General features: G+C 34.7%; 1 protein-coding gene across 2 annotated transcripts in view; it reads left to right on the plus strand.

Moving 5' to 3' along the window:
- Window positions 1-15,579, plus strand: part of RASA2 (RAS p21 protein activator 2) — a 94,305-nt gene that overhangs the window by 21,550 nt on the left and 57,176 nt on the right. For both annotated transcript variants that reach the window (XM_087824968.1, XM_087824967.1), the window contains exons 3-4: window positions 3,412-3,515; window positions 11,819-11,913. In XM_087824968.1, the coding sequence (XP_087681094.1) occupies window positions 3,412-3,515; window positions 11,819-11,913 (199 nt within the window). The remainder of the gene's footprint in view (window positions 1-3,411; window positions 3,516-11,818; window positions 11,914-15,579) is intronic.

The following is a 15,579-nucleotide window of genomic DNA, read 5'->3' on the forward strand; positions in this document are numbered from 1 at the left end:
ATGTCATGTATATATTTTTATGCTCTTTTTTTGTACCTTTTTCCTTTATACTTGCCTTTTTTTCCTCTAAAGTTTTCCCCTTTATGTCTTTATTGTCAATATTTATAATTTTGAATGTCTATTAAATTCTTCATAGGAAAGAGATTGTATAAAGCTGAAAATACTTTAGTAACTCATAAAGATGCGAAGTAATACACTTCACATCTTTAGTTATACATCACCTGTCCCTGTTGTATTAGAATTGTTGTTCTTTATGTTATAAATGATGAAACTGAGTCACCAAAAGGCTGAATAATTTGTGCATATAATAAAGGAAATTAGAAGCAAAACTAAACTGTTTAAATCTCAATTTGTTACTTAATGTACACTGATTCCATGTCACACAAAAATGAGTAATATACAAAACTAGTAATTGTCCATAAATTGAATACTTGTAGTAATTTCTAATATGTAGCCTTGTAAATGAGTAACTAAAATTAGCTTACTTTTTATTAGCCCTTGCCTTTCCAGATATTTGCGTTGAGGAAAATGAGGTGATAAAACAATTATTTTTACCCATCTTAAATTATTTTTCTAGATGCATAGCAACTTGGAAGATATTTTAAAGCTAGCAGTGGTTACCTTAGGTCATTCAATACAGACTGGGTACTAGTTAGACTAGGTGCTTCTTGAATTCCGAATGCCCCCTAGCATTTTTCCTGGTGGAATAGTGTGAAAGAATCTGTTTAAAAAAACCCTTGCTCACCTTTGATAAGCTGTTAAGTCAAAAGTCGGTAGATACCATTTAGGTCTTTTGTGGATTCTGGATATTATAGTTTTTATAGGTAATCTGGAGATAGTTTTCATAATGGGTAAGTGGGAGTCACATATGGAACCTATAGCTCCTAAATTTCTGCCTCACTCAGATCCTTTTAAGAAGTAGATGGTTTATAAACAAACAGTAACAGCAGTACTGCTTGTGCCTGGTGCTCCTCTTCTCCACACCAGGAATTTCCTTAGGAGTCATATGCATGATCATAGTTAGTGATAATAAACAGTAGGGTATTATTTTAAAAACTATGTAAGCCTAGTCATTGCTTCTTACCAACCCTGTTGAAAAGTTTTCTTCAAATGGGTTAATTTATTTATTTATAAAATAAAGATGTGGGTACCCAGATGTGGATGTTGTTGAGAAGGGATGATACAGTGATATAGATTACTTGATGGATAATTCTCATGATATTCTTATTTGGCTTTAGAATGTGTTTTAAAAATAATATTCAATTGTGGATATATGATATATGAAAGAAATTCTCCATTTTATAATTGTTTATAAAATGATACAAAGGAGAAAATACCTAGACATGTCATGTCTTTGCCTAATAGTTGTTTTTATATTGATTTATATGTTGAGACTAATGAGAAGACTCTAGTTATTTTGACAGGCCAACTGTTAAGAGTTTAGTTTGGTTACATTTGATGTGGGAAAAATATTGACCAAAGTTCACCAGGCATTATAACAACTGAAAAGCCGAGTCAGCTGTTTTCTGGACAAAGTCAGAAATGACTTCTCAGAGAGCATTTTACTTTGCATTTCCGCTTCTGTTTAAGTTGTGACATCCTAAAGCAATTGTATTTTACGGTGACAGTTTAAAAGTATCTTTTTGTTTTTTAAACTAAACATTCTCAGGAAAGAGGAACTCTTGATAAGATGTTCACTAGCATTTCGGAGATTCCTGTCTTCATAGAAGAATTTAAATATCAAAATAGCATTCTTAACATGCACTTATAAAAATAAGCTGTTTCATAGGAGAAACTCTTAGGAACTTGGAGGGAGGCAAAGATTTTTTTCTTAGGATGCAAAAGTACTAGTCATAAAAGAGAAAAATTGATAAACCGGATTTCATAAAAAACAGCCTCTGCTCTTCAAAAGACACTGTTAAGAAAATGAAATTGTAAGCAACAACTGGAAAAAAATATCCTGACAAAGGACAGAATTTAGAATTTATTTTTTAAGAAGAAGAAAGGCAACCCATTTAAAATATGTAGAGAAAACCCAAACAGATGTTTCCCAAAAGAAGACAGACAAATGGCCAGCAAGCACTTGAAAAGATATTCAGCATCATTAGTTGTCAGGGAAATGCTGTTTTTAAACCATTTCTGTCACTATAGATTCTTGAACATAATATGTCAAGGTAAAAATCTCAGATCACTGGTTCCCTGACAGTAGGAAGGGGGAACTTGCTGGAGAGATAGAAATGTTCTATATCTCAATTGGGGTAGAGATTACACAGGTGTATAAATTTATCATGTCACATTCACTAGAATAGCTAATTTTAAAAAGACTGTCACTAGCAAAAGTTAATGATATGTAGCAACTGGAGCTCTCATACATTGCTGGTAGGGATATAAAAGTTGGAAATCATATTGGAAAATAGTTTGACAGTTTCTTCTAAATTAAAATTTCACCTACCCTTTAACCCAGCAATTCCATTTTTAGTTACCTACCCAAAAGAATTGAAAGCATATGTCCAGGAAAAGCCTTGTATAAAAATGTCCATAGCAGGTTAATTTTCAATAGCCCCAAACTGGAAATAACTCAAATGGTATCACTAGGAGAATGGATTGTGGAATATTTGTAAATGAAATATTATGTAGCAGTTAAAACAAATGAACTGCTGATGTATACAGAAAATGTAAAAAAATCTCACAGACGTTAGCTGAGCAAAAGAAGCTGGACACAAGAGTACATACTATTTGATTCCATTTGTGTGAAATTCTACAGCAGATCTGTCTGTAGTGATAGAAGTCAGATCACTGGTTGCCTGACTTCTGGGTATAGTAGGGTAATTAGAGGAGCATAGGGGAACTTTATGGGGATATAGAAATGTTACCATGTCTTAATTGAGTTGGAGGCTGCACAGTTTATAAACTTATCAAAATCATTAACCTTTATAGTTCAAATTGAATTTTATTGTATGCAATTTATTCCTTAGTAAGTTGATTAAAAAAATAAGCTGTTTTAATTTTTTAAATTTTTCAAAGTAGCGTTTTGTATAGTATTACCCATTTTAGATGTTATGTATTATTGTGATTAATATAGCTTTACATATTTCTGAGATGATGATGACACTGTTCTCCACTCTCATTTGTGTCCGCTTTAAGTGAGCATGACCCTAGGCAATTACTGGGTCTTCTGTTCACATGACTCCTGAAAAGCTGCTTGTTCAGAGCTCAACCTTACAATTGAGGTCCTTTCAGAGTTCAGCTTGGTTTGTACAGGATTTGGTTGAACTTTAGCATAGAGAATTATTTTGGAGCTTTGAAGCTTTTCTTATAGTACTTTATTGTGTATTTTATTTTATTGAAAATACTATTTGAGGACACTTAAATTTATAATAATGAGGTTTTTTTTCCCCCTTTTCTCTCTAGCCCATTTTTCAGTGAAGACTTTTACTTTGAGATTCCAAGAACTTTCCAGTATTTGTCTTTTTATGTTTATGATAAGAATGTTTTACAAAGAGACCTTCGTATAGGTATGTACTATTCATAATTATCTTTAATCACAACATTGATTTTTATGTTCATTTTTTCTCTAAGTGTAAAGGGTTGAAAACAATAGAATAATAGATGTTCCACATTTCTAACCTTTTCTCTAGTCTTCATGTTCATTTGTTAATCTGATTTTTCATTTGATCCCTCCTTGTCATGGTGTCATGTTTCCTTAGTACCTGATGGATCCCTTCCCATAGTACTCATTGTGCTTGTCATCAGTTTGTTGTTTAATATCTAGATTCTCTAGTTGAATACAATATTTGTGAAGCAGCGGCTGTCACTCACAGAGCATCTTATATTTAGTAAATGTTTAGTATGCATTCTGTTGAATGGTTCAAAGAGTGTTTATACGAAGATCACAGTATTTGATACCCCCAAAGAACATCTGTATTTGAAGGTTTTCTAACAGAACTAATTAATTCACTTTTGACTGCCAAGGAAAAGACAGTTTAACGACATTGTATTTTCCTAGTTTTCTTTCTTCCGACTTCTCCTTTATCTCTATGCATACTCTTCTCTCTCTAGCAAACCCTTAATTATAGATCATCCTGAGGCTCCGTCCTCTATTCAGTTAAACAAACATTTATAAACACTTCTGTGTGGCATACAGTGGATGGGACGTTAAGATGAATAACACTCATTTTCTTTCCAGGCTACCAGAGAGGCAGACCTGTACTCTAAGACTAATATATAATAATAGGTTCTGTGCTGGGGGTATGAACAGAGTACTTGGGAGCGTGGAGGGGAACAGTTCATGTTGTTTGGTGGAGGATTGGCAGACTACTTTGGTAGGAAGACCTTTCAAGGTAATAGGGATTGGCAGAAGGAAAGGAAGGAAGTTGAATCATGTTTGCAGTATATCTATGGAGCATATAAGTTACTTACGAGGAGGGCGATAGAAGGTGAAATTGGGAATAATAATTGGAGTCAAGTTGTGATGGATCCTAAAAGCTGTGCTAGGGAATTTGGACCTTACTCTATAGACAGCGGGTGTTGAACCTCTTAAGAATGAGGAACCTTTTAAAAATTCCATATAACTGTATCTACATATATACTTCTATAGTTTAACAACTCCCTATGGCAGTACCTTTCAGATTATACACTCAGTGTCTATTGATTACATACTTAAAGTATTATATGTAATTATATGTAACTGTATATACACACATTTAAAAAATATATATACACATACACTTTAAATATGTAATCTATATAGTTTATAGTCGAGAGAGAAATTAGGGACAGAAAGACCACCTAGAGGCTATTACCAAATATGAATAGGGTGATGGAGGTAGAAATGCAAATGAGGGGCTGCACCTCACCCAAGTAGCTTCAAATAGGATTTAGGCACTAGGGGGCAAAGAGGATGTGAGAAGGGAAAGAGCTAAACATGTCTTGTTAGTATGGCTTTCATTAACCGGTGCAAGGAAAGCAGAGGGAGCATTCAGTTTTGAGTGGGGGATGGGAGGAGAGAGGATGACTTTGGTTTCAAACAGGTTAAATTTGTATTACCTGGGGGAAATCTTGGTGGAACATCTTTGGTTGACCGTTCTGTAACGCAGATGCGAAGCTTAGAGAAAAGAGCTGGAGATGTGGACTTGAGAGTCATTAGCATTAAGTGATACTTGAAGCCTCTGCTGGAATGAATGAAATTTCCCTGGGAGAAGATAAGGAATATGTTGCCGGGAAAATGAGGCTTCAGTGAAGATTGATAAGGTATACCAGGAAGGTAGAAAGAGAGATAAGAGAGATTAGCATCAGTGAAAGCAAGGAGATCTTTTAATGTCAGCAACGAGAGAGAGAGAATAGGGTGAGGATCATGTAGAGGCTGCTGGTGATTATTAGAGACTCTTGAGCGAGTATGTATCTTTGACTGTGTCTTTTTAAGAAAACATTTTGTCATTTTCATTGTTTACACATAACATTATAGTTATCATATAGTGTTTCTTGAAAAGGCCTTTAGTTGAGGTTTTATAAGTATGATTTCCAAAAGTTGCCTTTGTGTGTGTCTTTTTGTGTGTGTTTTTTTGTTGTTTTTTTTTAATCCTCACCTGAGGATGTTTTTCCATTGATTTTTAGAGAGAGTGGAAGAGTGGAAGGGAGGGAAGGATGGGAAGAGACAGAGAGAAAGAAACATCGATGTGAGAGCGACATCGATTGGCTGCCTCCTGCACGCACCCTGACCAGAGCTGGGACTCGAGCCTGCAACTCTTCAGTGTGTGGCCACCACTTGAACCACCGCCCAGACTGACCAGGGCTCCTTTTTTGTGTTTTCAAAGTAAAAATTAATTTTATTTTAAGTAAAAATCAATTCTTTGTGAATTTGTATCAGGAAACCATACCTTGGTGTAAGAACTTTTTTCAAACTTTTTTACCTCATGAATAGGTAAAGTTTATATATTTAGGGGGAATTTTTTTCCGTATCCACAGAGGAATGATTATTAAAGTAAACACAATACATAGGTACACTTTTTTTTAGCCTCACCCGAGGATATGTTTATTGTTTTTTTTTGTTGTTGTTTTTTCATATATCTTCATTGATTTCAGAGAGAGGAAAGGAGAGGGAGAGAGAGAGAGAGATAGAAACATCAATGATGAGAGAGTCATTGATCAAGCCCGCAACCCGGGCATGTGCCCTGACTGGGAATCGAACCCTGATTGCCTGGATCCTAGGTCGACGCTCAACCGCTGAGCCACTCCCAGCCGGGCTGTTTATTGTTTTTAGAGCAAGAGGAAGGGGGAGAGAGAGGAATATCTGTGTGAGAGAGAGACACCATCAGTTGCCTCCTGTACACGCCCTGACAGGATTGAAACTGCAACCTGTTGGTGTACGGGACCATGCTCCAACCAGCTGAGCCCCCGGTCAGGGCCATATGTACACTTTAATTTAAAGTTGGAAAATGGTCTTGCTGTTTTCATTTATACATTTTACAATTTTGTAGTTCAACATACTTTCTTTTGCTATTAGCTCATAAAGTTGGGTGTGTATGTTTTTTAATTTTGAAGTACTAGAAATTGAGTTCCTTCAATTATTTTATAACTCTTGAGTTGCCTAATTGTAGATTAAGCAGTTACAGAATTTTCTGGAAGTGAGATTTGAGCTAGAGATCTGAGAATATGTACTGGTTGAAGAGTTTGTTTGGTTTTTGTTTTTAACTGTATAAGTAACATATGGATATTTCTCTTTTTGTAAAAAAAATTTTAATTATAGTATTATAGATAATTCTAATTAATTTTGAACACCAACCCTCCCCTTTCTAATCCCTTTCCCAAAAGTAATAACTGTTTTCAATGTGGGGCATAAATTTTCATATTAGGCATCTTATATGCAAGGAATAGTTAGGGCAAAAGATCGATTAGGGATTAAAAACTTGAGACTTAGGAACCATTTTACAAAAAGAAAGTAAATTGTAAAATTGAGGCTTTAAAAGTGTGATATCTTATCTTAAGACATAGTGTCTTCTCTTAAAAATGGAGAAAAAGACAAAAGAAAAACTTCATGTAGTATGTTTCCATTTTCAGTGAAGATCCTAGTAACATTAAAATGAAAACATATTTTACCTCCTACTGTGAATTTGCAAGTTATTTTTCTTTTCAGAGGAATCTAGGCTCAAACAAGTGAACTGTGGTTATCTTAGTAGACTCTGGCAACTCACTTTCTTCTCCTGGGTTTAGAATGATATTTGATAAGAGAATTTTACTAGGATATCAGAGATGTGAATTCCAGTCATGACTATCATTAAGTAGCTGTATGACCTTAAACAAGTCACTTTACCTTCTTAGGCCTAGTTCATCTCTAAAATAAGGCTGAGTTTAACATAGTTCTTTTCTAGCTCTTTGAATTGTAATTTCTGTTGGCATTTAGCTCTTAAGTCTAACCTACTGTTTAAAATTTGCCTAAGACTACACTTTGGTGTGTTTGCATAGGTATTGGATCAGTTACCTATTGCTGCATAACAAAACACTCCAATACTTAGTGGCTTAATACAGCAACCATATATTTGCTTATGATCCTATACTTTGTCAAAATTGGATGGAGCCGAACTGGGCGGTTCTCCTGCTGGTCTCACTTGGGGTCACTAATGTGCAGTTATCTGGGAGATTGACTGGGCTGAACTGAACTGTCTGACTCATATGTCTGATAGCTAGTGCTGGCTAATATCGAGGCCTTCCTCTTCACATGGTGTCAGGGTTCCAAGGGTAAGCCCTACTGCACAGGTGCATATTAAGCCTATATTTGTATCACATTTACTGATGTCCCTTTGGCAAAAGCAAGTAACATGGCCAAACCCAGAGTCTGTGCTTGAGGGTACTAATGATAGCATACACCGAGGAGACCATTAACATACCAGCCTACCATGGAGACCAAAGTGTGTCCACCTAAACCCCATACACTGAGGCATCAAAACACTGCCATCGATGGAATTTCTGTTGTTGACTATCTTCCAGAATTATTTGTTCAGTCTTCTGGTCCTATTTCATTTTGTATAGGCAGTCACACTTGTCACTACTTTTATCTACTCTTTCAGCCATTTCTCCTAGTGTCCAACTAGTATCGAGACTGTCGAGATTTTGCCAGTTGGTGATCTGTATCAGGATGAAATTTCTAAGAATATGCTGTTTCTAAATATGGAGCCCAAATATAACACAGTATTTACAGATGGCAAGAAAATGCTGCATAGAAGTGCTGGAAAGCTAGGAATACTTTTTTTCTACTTAGAGACCAACAAAGATGGTTTCTTTACCCATTGTTCCTCACTTTTTGTGTTTCCTCTCCTTGTCTTATCTTAAGGAACTAATAAAGCATGGGGGGGGGGTGTTTTTGGTCTAAGCTCTTTCTGTCTATGAGTTTGTCATAGGAAATGAGGAAATGAAATGTTAGGTAGTTTGTTCCTGGGTGATTTTTTTTTTTGTGATTTTTTTTTTTTGAGGTTGGTGATTTCATGGCTAGTGAAATAATGAGTGAACAGTAAACTAAAACAATCTCTGGGACCATTAGAGGCACAGAACAGGTTTTTAAGATCGTTAGAGCTAAAAGTTGTTCCTAATACAGAAGAGGTAAATGAGAGGTAGTGTTTAAATAAATAGCCCAAGATCATGTAGCTAACAAGTAACAGAATTGTCACTATGCCACTAAATGAATGTCTGTATTAGAAAGAACATGGACAGGGGTACCTTGGTTTTGAAATCACTCAGCACCTGTTAGTAGGCAGATTTTTAAATATCGCTAAGCTTTCTTCATCTGTTAGATGGTGATTATTCTCTCTATGCAAGATTGTTATGATGATGAAACAGAAAATACTTAAGAATGTCTGGTGAATGTTCAGTAAATGCTGGCTTTTCTTTCAGCTCAGTGCTCTTTCTACTGTATCAGGCTGCCTACCTTTTACAATCAATACTTTCCATCTAACCAGCTTAACTAAGGGTAGCTCAAAACGAGTAAGAATTATGAGGGGTTTTTTTTGGCCTTTTTGTATTTTAGAAACTTGTCCTTCCCATTTCTGTCCCTCTCCTTTCCCTCTTCCACATTCTCTTGCCCTTTACCCTCCCACCTTTAGTGATATTTGTATATATTATACATACACATATAGTACCTCTACATACATATTCATAAAATATCTATGAAGCTAAAAATCCTGGAAATTGTAGAATAGGGATCTTTTTTAAAAAAATGCTTTTATTGAATTTAGAGAGAGAAAAAGGGAGAGAGAGAGGGAGAGAGAGAGAAACATCGATGTGAAAGAGAAACACTGATTGTTTGCCTCCTGTGAGCACCCTGACCGGGAATCGAACCCACGGAGGATGGGATGACAATCAGCTGTACCACACCAGCCAGGGCAAGAGTAGGGATCTTAACCAGGAGTGTACCAGCAAGTTTCTGCATAGTGGGTAAACCCTCTTAAAATTATATGCCAGATAATATCTGTGCATTTTTTCTGGGGAGAGGACACAAAAGATTCATAGATACTAAGATCCTTAAAGGAAGAGGTGAGTGGTTCTCAAAATATAAGAACTTCAGCTATGGTAGGTATAGATCTAAATATACATATATATATTTACATATATATAGATTAAGCTGTTATACATTGCCTTAACCTTTATATCTGGTATGAAATCAATGGTAAATGGAACCACTTGATAGAATTGTGATAATCTTAGCATTTGTGACAGAACAGTAGTGAATACTTTGTCATAATTCTGTATCCTAAGCCATTCTTGATATTATATTGATTTATGAGGAATATGATACAATCAGTAGGTAAAACATATAAAGAGATTTGTATGATTTGGTTCTTAAACTCCTTCAGTAGCATAAAGAATATTTAGGTGTTCCAGTTAGTGCTAGAATTCTGTACTTGGCTTGTAATCTGTATGTTCAGTAGTGGACGAATTTATCTTTTTTCATTATTTTGTATCTTAAATTTAACCCCCCAAAGACTGAAATATGTTATTTTTCTAGTGTCATTTCCTATAAGACTTGGATGAATCATAAATGCTACATATTTACATGAAGATTTTGGCCTTCACATTAGATTTCCTCCAATATATTTAAAAGAAAGTTGGAGCCCTGGCCGGTGGTTAGAGCATTGGCCTGCACACTGAAGGGTCACATGTTCGATTTCCCATCAAGGGCATGTACCTGTATCGCAGGTTCACTCCCTGCTGCTGGTCGGGGCGTGTGTGGGAGGCAACCAATCGATGTATCTCTCCCACATCAGTTGTTTCTCTGCCTTTCCCCCTTCCTCTGTCTATCTCTCTCCCTCCCCACCCTCCCTTCCTCCCACTCTCTTTCTGAAAATCAATGGAAAAAAATATCCTCCAGTGAGGATTAACAACAACAAATAATAATAATAATAAAAGAAATTTTGAAAGATTCATGCTTGTTGTGAGGGCTAATTTATTAATTTTAAAATGTTACAAGTATTAATAAATATAGCTAATGAATTTTCAGTAGTTCTCTTTTGAGTTATATACTAATACAGTTGCCACTCTAATGAAAATATATGTAGCTGTGTGTTTTAGAATTTTCCTTTAAATCATACATGTATATATAAAGGTAGTCTTTGTAGTTTGAGTTTTAGTCATGACTAGGAAGATAAGCTTATCAAAAATTTTAATATGGTTAAAATTTTTTAATAGCAACTTTATTGAGGTATAATTCACATACCATAAAACACCCTTTTAAAGTCTATGATACAGTGGTTTTTAGTATATTCACACAATTGTGCAACTATCACCACGGTCTAATTCCAGAATAAAATTTTAAAGATAGTTTTCTGTTTGTTTTCCTGTCATGCTTTTCCTTTTCTCTTGATACACAAGAACTGACATACTGTTTTCTAAAAGTTTTCAAATGTTGAACTAAAGGACCAAAATGGGTCATAAGTGAAAAATATCCTTGAAGTATAATTAGGGCAATTAAAATGAAAATTCTTATTTGATACAGTAAAAGAAAGTGAACTGTTTTTGACTTTTAGTGTATATACTTTGTTGAAGTTTTGTGTAGAGCTTCAAATAAATTGTAAGTCATATGCAAAACTATGTCTACTTCTTAAAACTTGAATTGAGGAAGGAAATGCTTTGTACCAACATGGCAAATACTTCATTATAATAAGAACATTTCTGTTTCTTCCTCTCCCTACTACTTTATTCATTTTCCTATATCTTTCTCTGAGAAGTAGAAACCCTTTAAGGATCTGCCTTGATTTTTTTTTTTTTTTTTTAAATAATGCATTGAAGCAGCATAAGCAGTGTTTGCAATATTTTGATTAAAGCAAATTTTAAGTAAAATTATTGGTTTAATCTCCCATAATTTTCAAGTTAATTTTCAGTGTTATCAGTGATGTATGAAGTTTTTGTTTGTCTCTTAATTGGGACTTATAAATTCTTATCAAAGGCAGATATAAAATATATGGTTTATTCATAGCATTAAAGAACTGGAAGGATTAGTTTACACTATCAGTGTACATTGCTTTTTACACTGATTGTACTCTGGGAGAAAACATGAATCTGAATAAGTACTAAAAAATACAGTTGCATGTAATTACAACTGAGTTTTTGTCTAATCCCCTAATTCAGAATGACCAGAGAAGGGCCTGCCAAGGGGCAAGGAAAAATGAGCACTTTTCATTCTTTAGAGTATAGAAAAATACTTTATAAAAATCTATTTTTAATACCAGTAGATATGAATTATTTTTTAAATGTTTTCTACAAAGTATTATATATAACAGTGCTAAAGATTATACAGAATGTTTCCTCATACTGTTTTACTTATTTCCTATAGGAAAAGTAGCCATCAAAAAAGAAGACTTGTGTAACCACAGTGGTAAAGAAACTTGGTTTTCACTACAGCCTGTTGACTCCAATTCAGAGGTTCAGGTAAATATTAAGACTGAAGTGATGTAAGAGATTGTCACACAGAGAAAATGAATGAAAAATAAATTACACTAGTTCATATACATACAGCTTATTTTATCTTATTTTAAATTCTGGTGCCAAATATTATAGACCTTTGGGTAATATAGAGCTAGAAGGAAATTCCTTGCTACATGAATTCAAGAATAACACGTGTTCATGCGTATATGAGTTTGGGGAGGTTATATTAAGGGGAACATTTTTCCCCTTCCTTAGTTCTTTTGTTTCAGTCACAGTAGCAAATTATTAACATTTTTTCAGATGGGGAAAAAGTTTTAAAGGGAAAAGATGTTTTATTCACTCTGACTTTTAGGAGAATTTCTAGACGTCTTTGATTTCATCTGTCTGACCAGGATGCCGAAGTCTCTAGTAAACTAGACTTAGGAAAATGCTATTCATTCAAACCATGCTTGAGCTCACCATACAGTACCTTTATTCTCACACTCACCCTTCCTGTTCACCATTTTTTTGAAAATTTGAACAGGGATCATTACTCTTTTTAAAGCTCTTCTTTCCTCTTGCCAATGTAAGAGGTCTTACAGATTCTGTGTGTGAGTGAAGATGGGTGTTTAGCCGTTTATCTTTTTTTGTTGTTAATCCTTCACCCGAGGGTTTTTTTCTCTCTCGTTGATTTTAAAGAGAGGGGGTGGAAGGGAAGGAAACATCAGTGTGAGAGAGAGACATCAATTGGCTCCAACCCTTCGGTGCAAGGACCGGTGCTCTAACCACTGTGCACACAGGCCAGGGGTTTTTTGTTGTTTTTTTAATCCTCACCCAAGGGCATGTGTCTATTGATTTTAGAGAGAGAAGAAGGGGGGGAGAGAGAGAGAAACATCAATATGAGAGAAACATAGATCAGTTGCTTCCTGTATGCACCCCTACCTGGGATTGAAGCCACAACCTGGGTATGTGCCCTGACCAGGAATCAAACCCACGACCTTTCAGTGCATGGGACAGCATTCCAACTTACTGAGTCACACTGGCCAAGGCTAGCCATGTATCTTTCTGTTTGTTTCTGAAAAATCTGAGTTTCTCTTAGAAATTGTTATTTCTAGCTAAAAGGAATCCTTTTTTTTTTTTTTTTATAACCCTATTTATTTATAAAATATGGTAAGGATTGTGAAACCATTTCCCGAAGGCATAATTGCAAGCAGAATTCTTCCTCTCTAAAAGAAGCTATAATTTGCTACTGACTCAAACAGAAGTTTAAGACCAGAAAAAAGTGCTGTGCACACACCCACGGATATTTGCAAATAAAGTGTCTGTGTCTCTATTTCCTCATAACCTCTCAAGCATTCTCTTTGATTAAATTCTCAAAAAATTAAGTATCAGTATACTAAAACCTCTTCTTAAGTACAAAATATAATTAAAACTGTTCATGTTTTATCCCCTGTACCCCATTTTAATGTGCTTTTCTTTCCATTCGACGTTAACTGTTATATTCAGATCCCGATATACAGTATGATAAATGACCCAGGTGAGAGGCAATGTAATGATGTGGAAAGAGTTTTAAACTAGAAGTCAGAAAATTTAGGTCCTAATTTTTATATGTGGTTACTTTTCATGTTGATTCGTATGATGTGAGAATTAAGTGTATTTTGAAAGCTGTTAAATGCTATCCAGATGTAAAATATGTTTACCACCAGTTGATTAGGTGGCGCCATTTCCCTAATATGCCTTTATGAAAAGGCAGATACGAAAGTTTTAAATTAAAGTACCAGTTTTGTTTTAATAGTTTTAACAAAAAGCAAGATAAGAGTAGGCTTTGAGAATTCGTCTGATATGAAATATAAAAGTTATTTTCATATGCAGTTTAGTAAAATCCATTCTTATGACCAATGTAAATTTGCTAAAGGATTTAAGGACCCTAGCTCTCAAAAAGTAGAAATGTTTTTATAATGTTCTTTGTATAATTCTTGGAGATGGTATAAGAAATTAGTACTGGGTAACTGGCTTTTATTTGATGGTGTATATGTAAAACTCATTTCTGAAACATGAAAATTCTGGAAACACATTTAGCTGTTAGATATTATGTCAACATTTTTTATTTGCTACAAGTTATTTTCATGAACATGAGTTATAATCTTTAGAGCTCTTTTTTCTTAAATGACACTTAATAAGATCTAATCACTACTTAAAATAAAATTTGGAAGGAAGAATACTTTAGGGGGTTGGAAGAATGTATAACACTTTTCAGGTTAATATGGTACCATTAGGAATATTGTTGTGTGGCCCCAAAACTGATCTAGGAAAGCTAAATTAACTTTGTAAGTCTAGAAAACATAGAAAGGCAGTCTATGATTCATTCAAATCCTACTTTTAAATAAATTTGTTCATTTGTATAACTTTTATAAAATTTTATAAAAATATCATGGAAATGAGACCTATTGATACAGCCATAGGAAAAAGCTACAAGACAGATTGAGTTCAGCAGGAATTCCATCTTCTACAGCCTATACCAAGCACAGTAGTAAGTACTTAATATACATTATCTCATTTAATCTTCAGAATAGCGTTAATGAGGTATAGGTAGTATTACCTCCATTTTACAGATAAGGAAAATGGATTCTTAAAGGTTAAATGATGCCTCCAAAGTCACAGCACTATTAAGTGATGGAGCCATGATTACAATAAAGATCTTGTGTGACTCTAAAACTCTTAACCCACAATGCTTTACTGCTTTTTATTGTTCTGTACTATTAACCATAAAAAAGCTTCAACAGAGATTGTTAGGAGGATCTCTTAGGGAACATCGGAGTATAAGGAACAGAAGCCTACTCAAATAAGCTCAAAGAAAAAGGAAGGGACATTAGGCATTTCCTAGGGAACTTATTGGAATATAATTACAGGAACTTCAGTTTGGCCAATAAGAGCTAGTAAGTTGTGAAGCATTTGCAGATGAGCTACATCTTAAGTGGAGGTCAGGTTCTTTCAATAATAGACTAGATACAGTTCACATAATCAAAATCATTTTTGAAAGACTTTAATTTCTCATAAAGTACACTAAAATATTGGATAGTTGGTTTGGTTTTGGTTGACTAGTACATAAAACAGCTGGCTTGCATTTGGGGCCATGGTGAAGTTAAAATATGTACTATATCTGTAAACTTCCACTTAGTGATACTGCAAGACGCACATGATAACTGAGACCCACTGATTCATTTCTCTCTACTCCTATGCTCACTGTGCTCAATGAGTGTAAATGCTCACTGTTTAAATAGTATTTATTTTTTCCCTTTTATTATGTAAAGTGAATAGTTAATGTTTTCTCTCTATCTCATTTTATTAACTACTCAGTTTGCAAAATGAAAGGGAAAGGAAAAATACTATGATGAGATTCCATTGTATCCTTTTTAAATTTTTATTTATTGATTGACTTTAGAGAGAGAGGAAGGGGGAGAGAGAGGAAAAAAACCAAACACACATTGATTTGTTCCACTTATTTATGCATTCATTGGTTGAATCTTATATGTGCCCTGATTGAACCTGCAACCTTTGGCATATCAGGACAACACTCTAACCAACTGAGCTGCCTGGTCAGGGCTGTACTCTTTTTGTATGTCTGATGGGACTACAAGTCTCTCCCTCTGCTTCTCTAAGTAAATATAATTTCTTGTTAACAGCTAACCA

The sequence above is a fragment of the Miniopterus natalensis genome, chromosome 15 (genome assembly GCF_054644295.1).
Source record: "Miniopterus natalensis isolate mMinNat1 chromosome 15, mMinNat1.hap1, whole genome shotgun sequence".
In the NCBI taxonomy this organism is placed as follows: Eukaryota; Metazoa; Chordata; class Mammalia; order Chiroptera; family Miniopteridae; genus Miniopterus; species Miniopterus natalensis.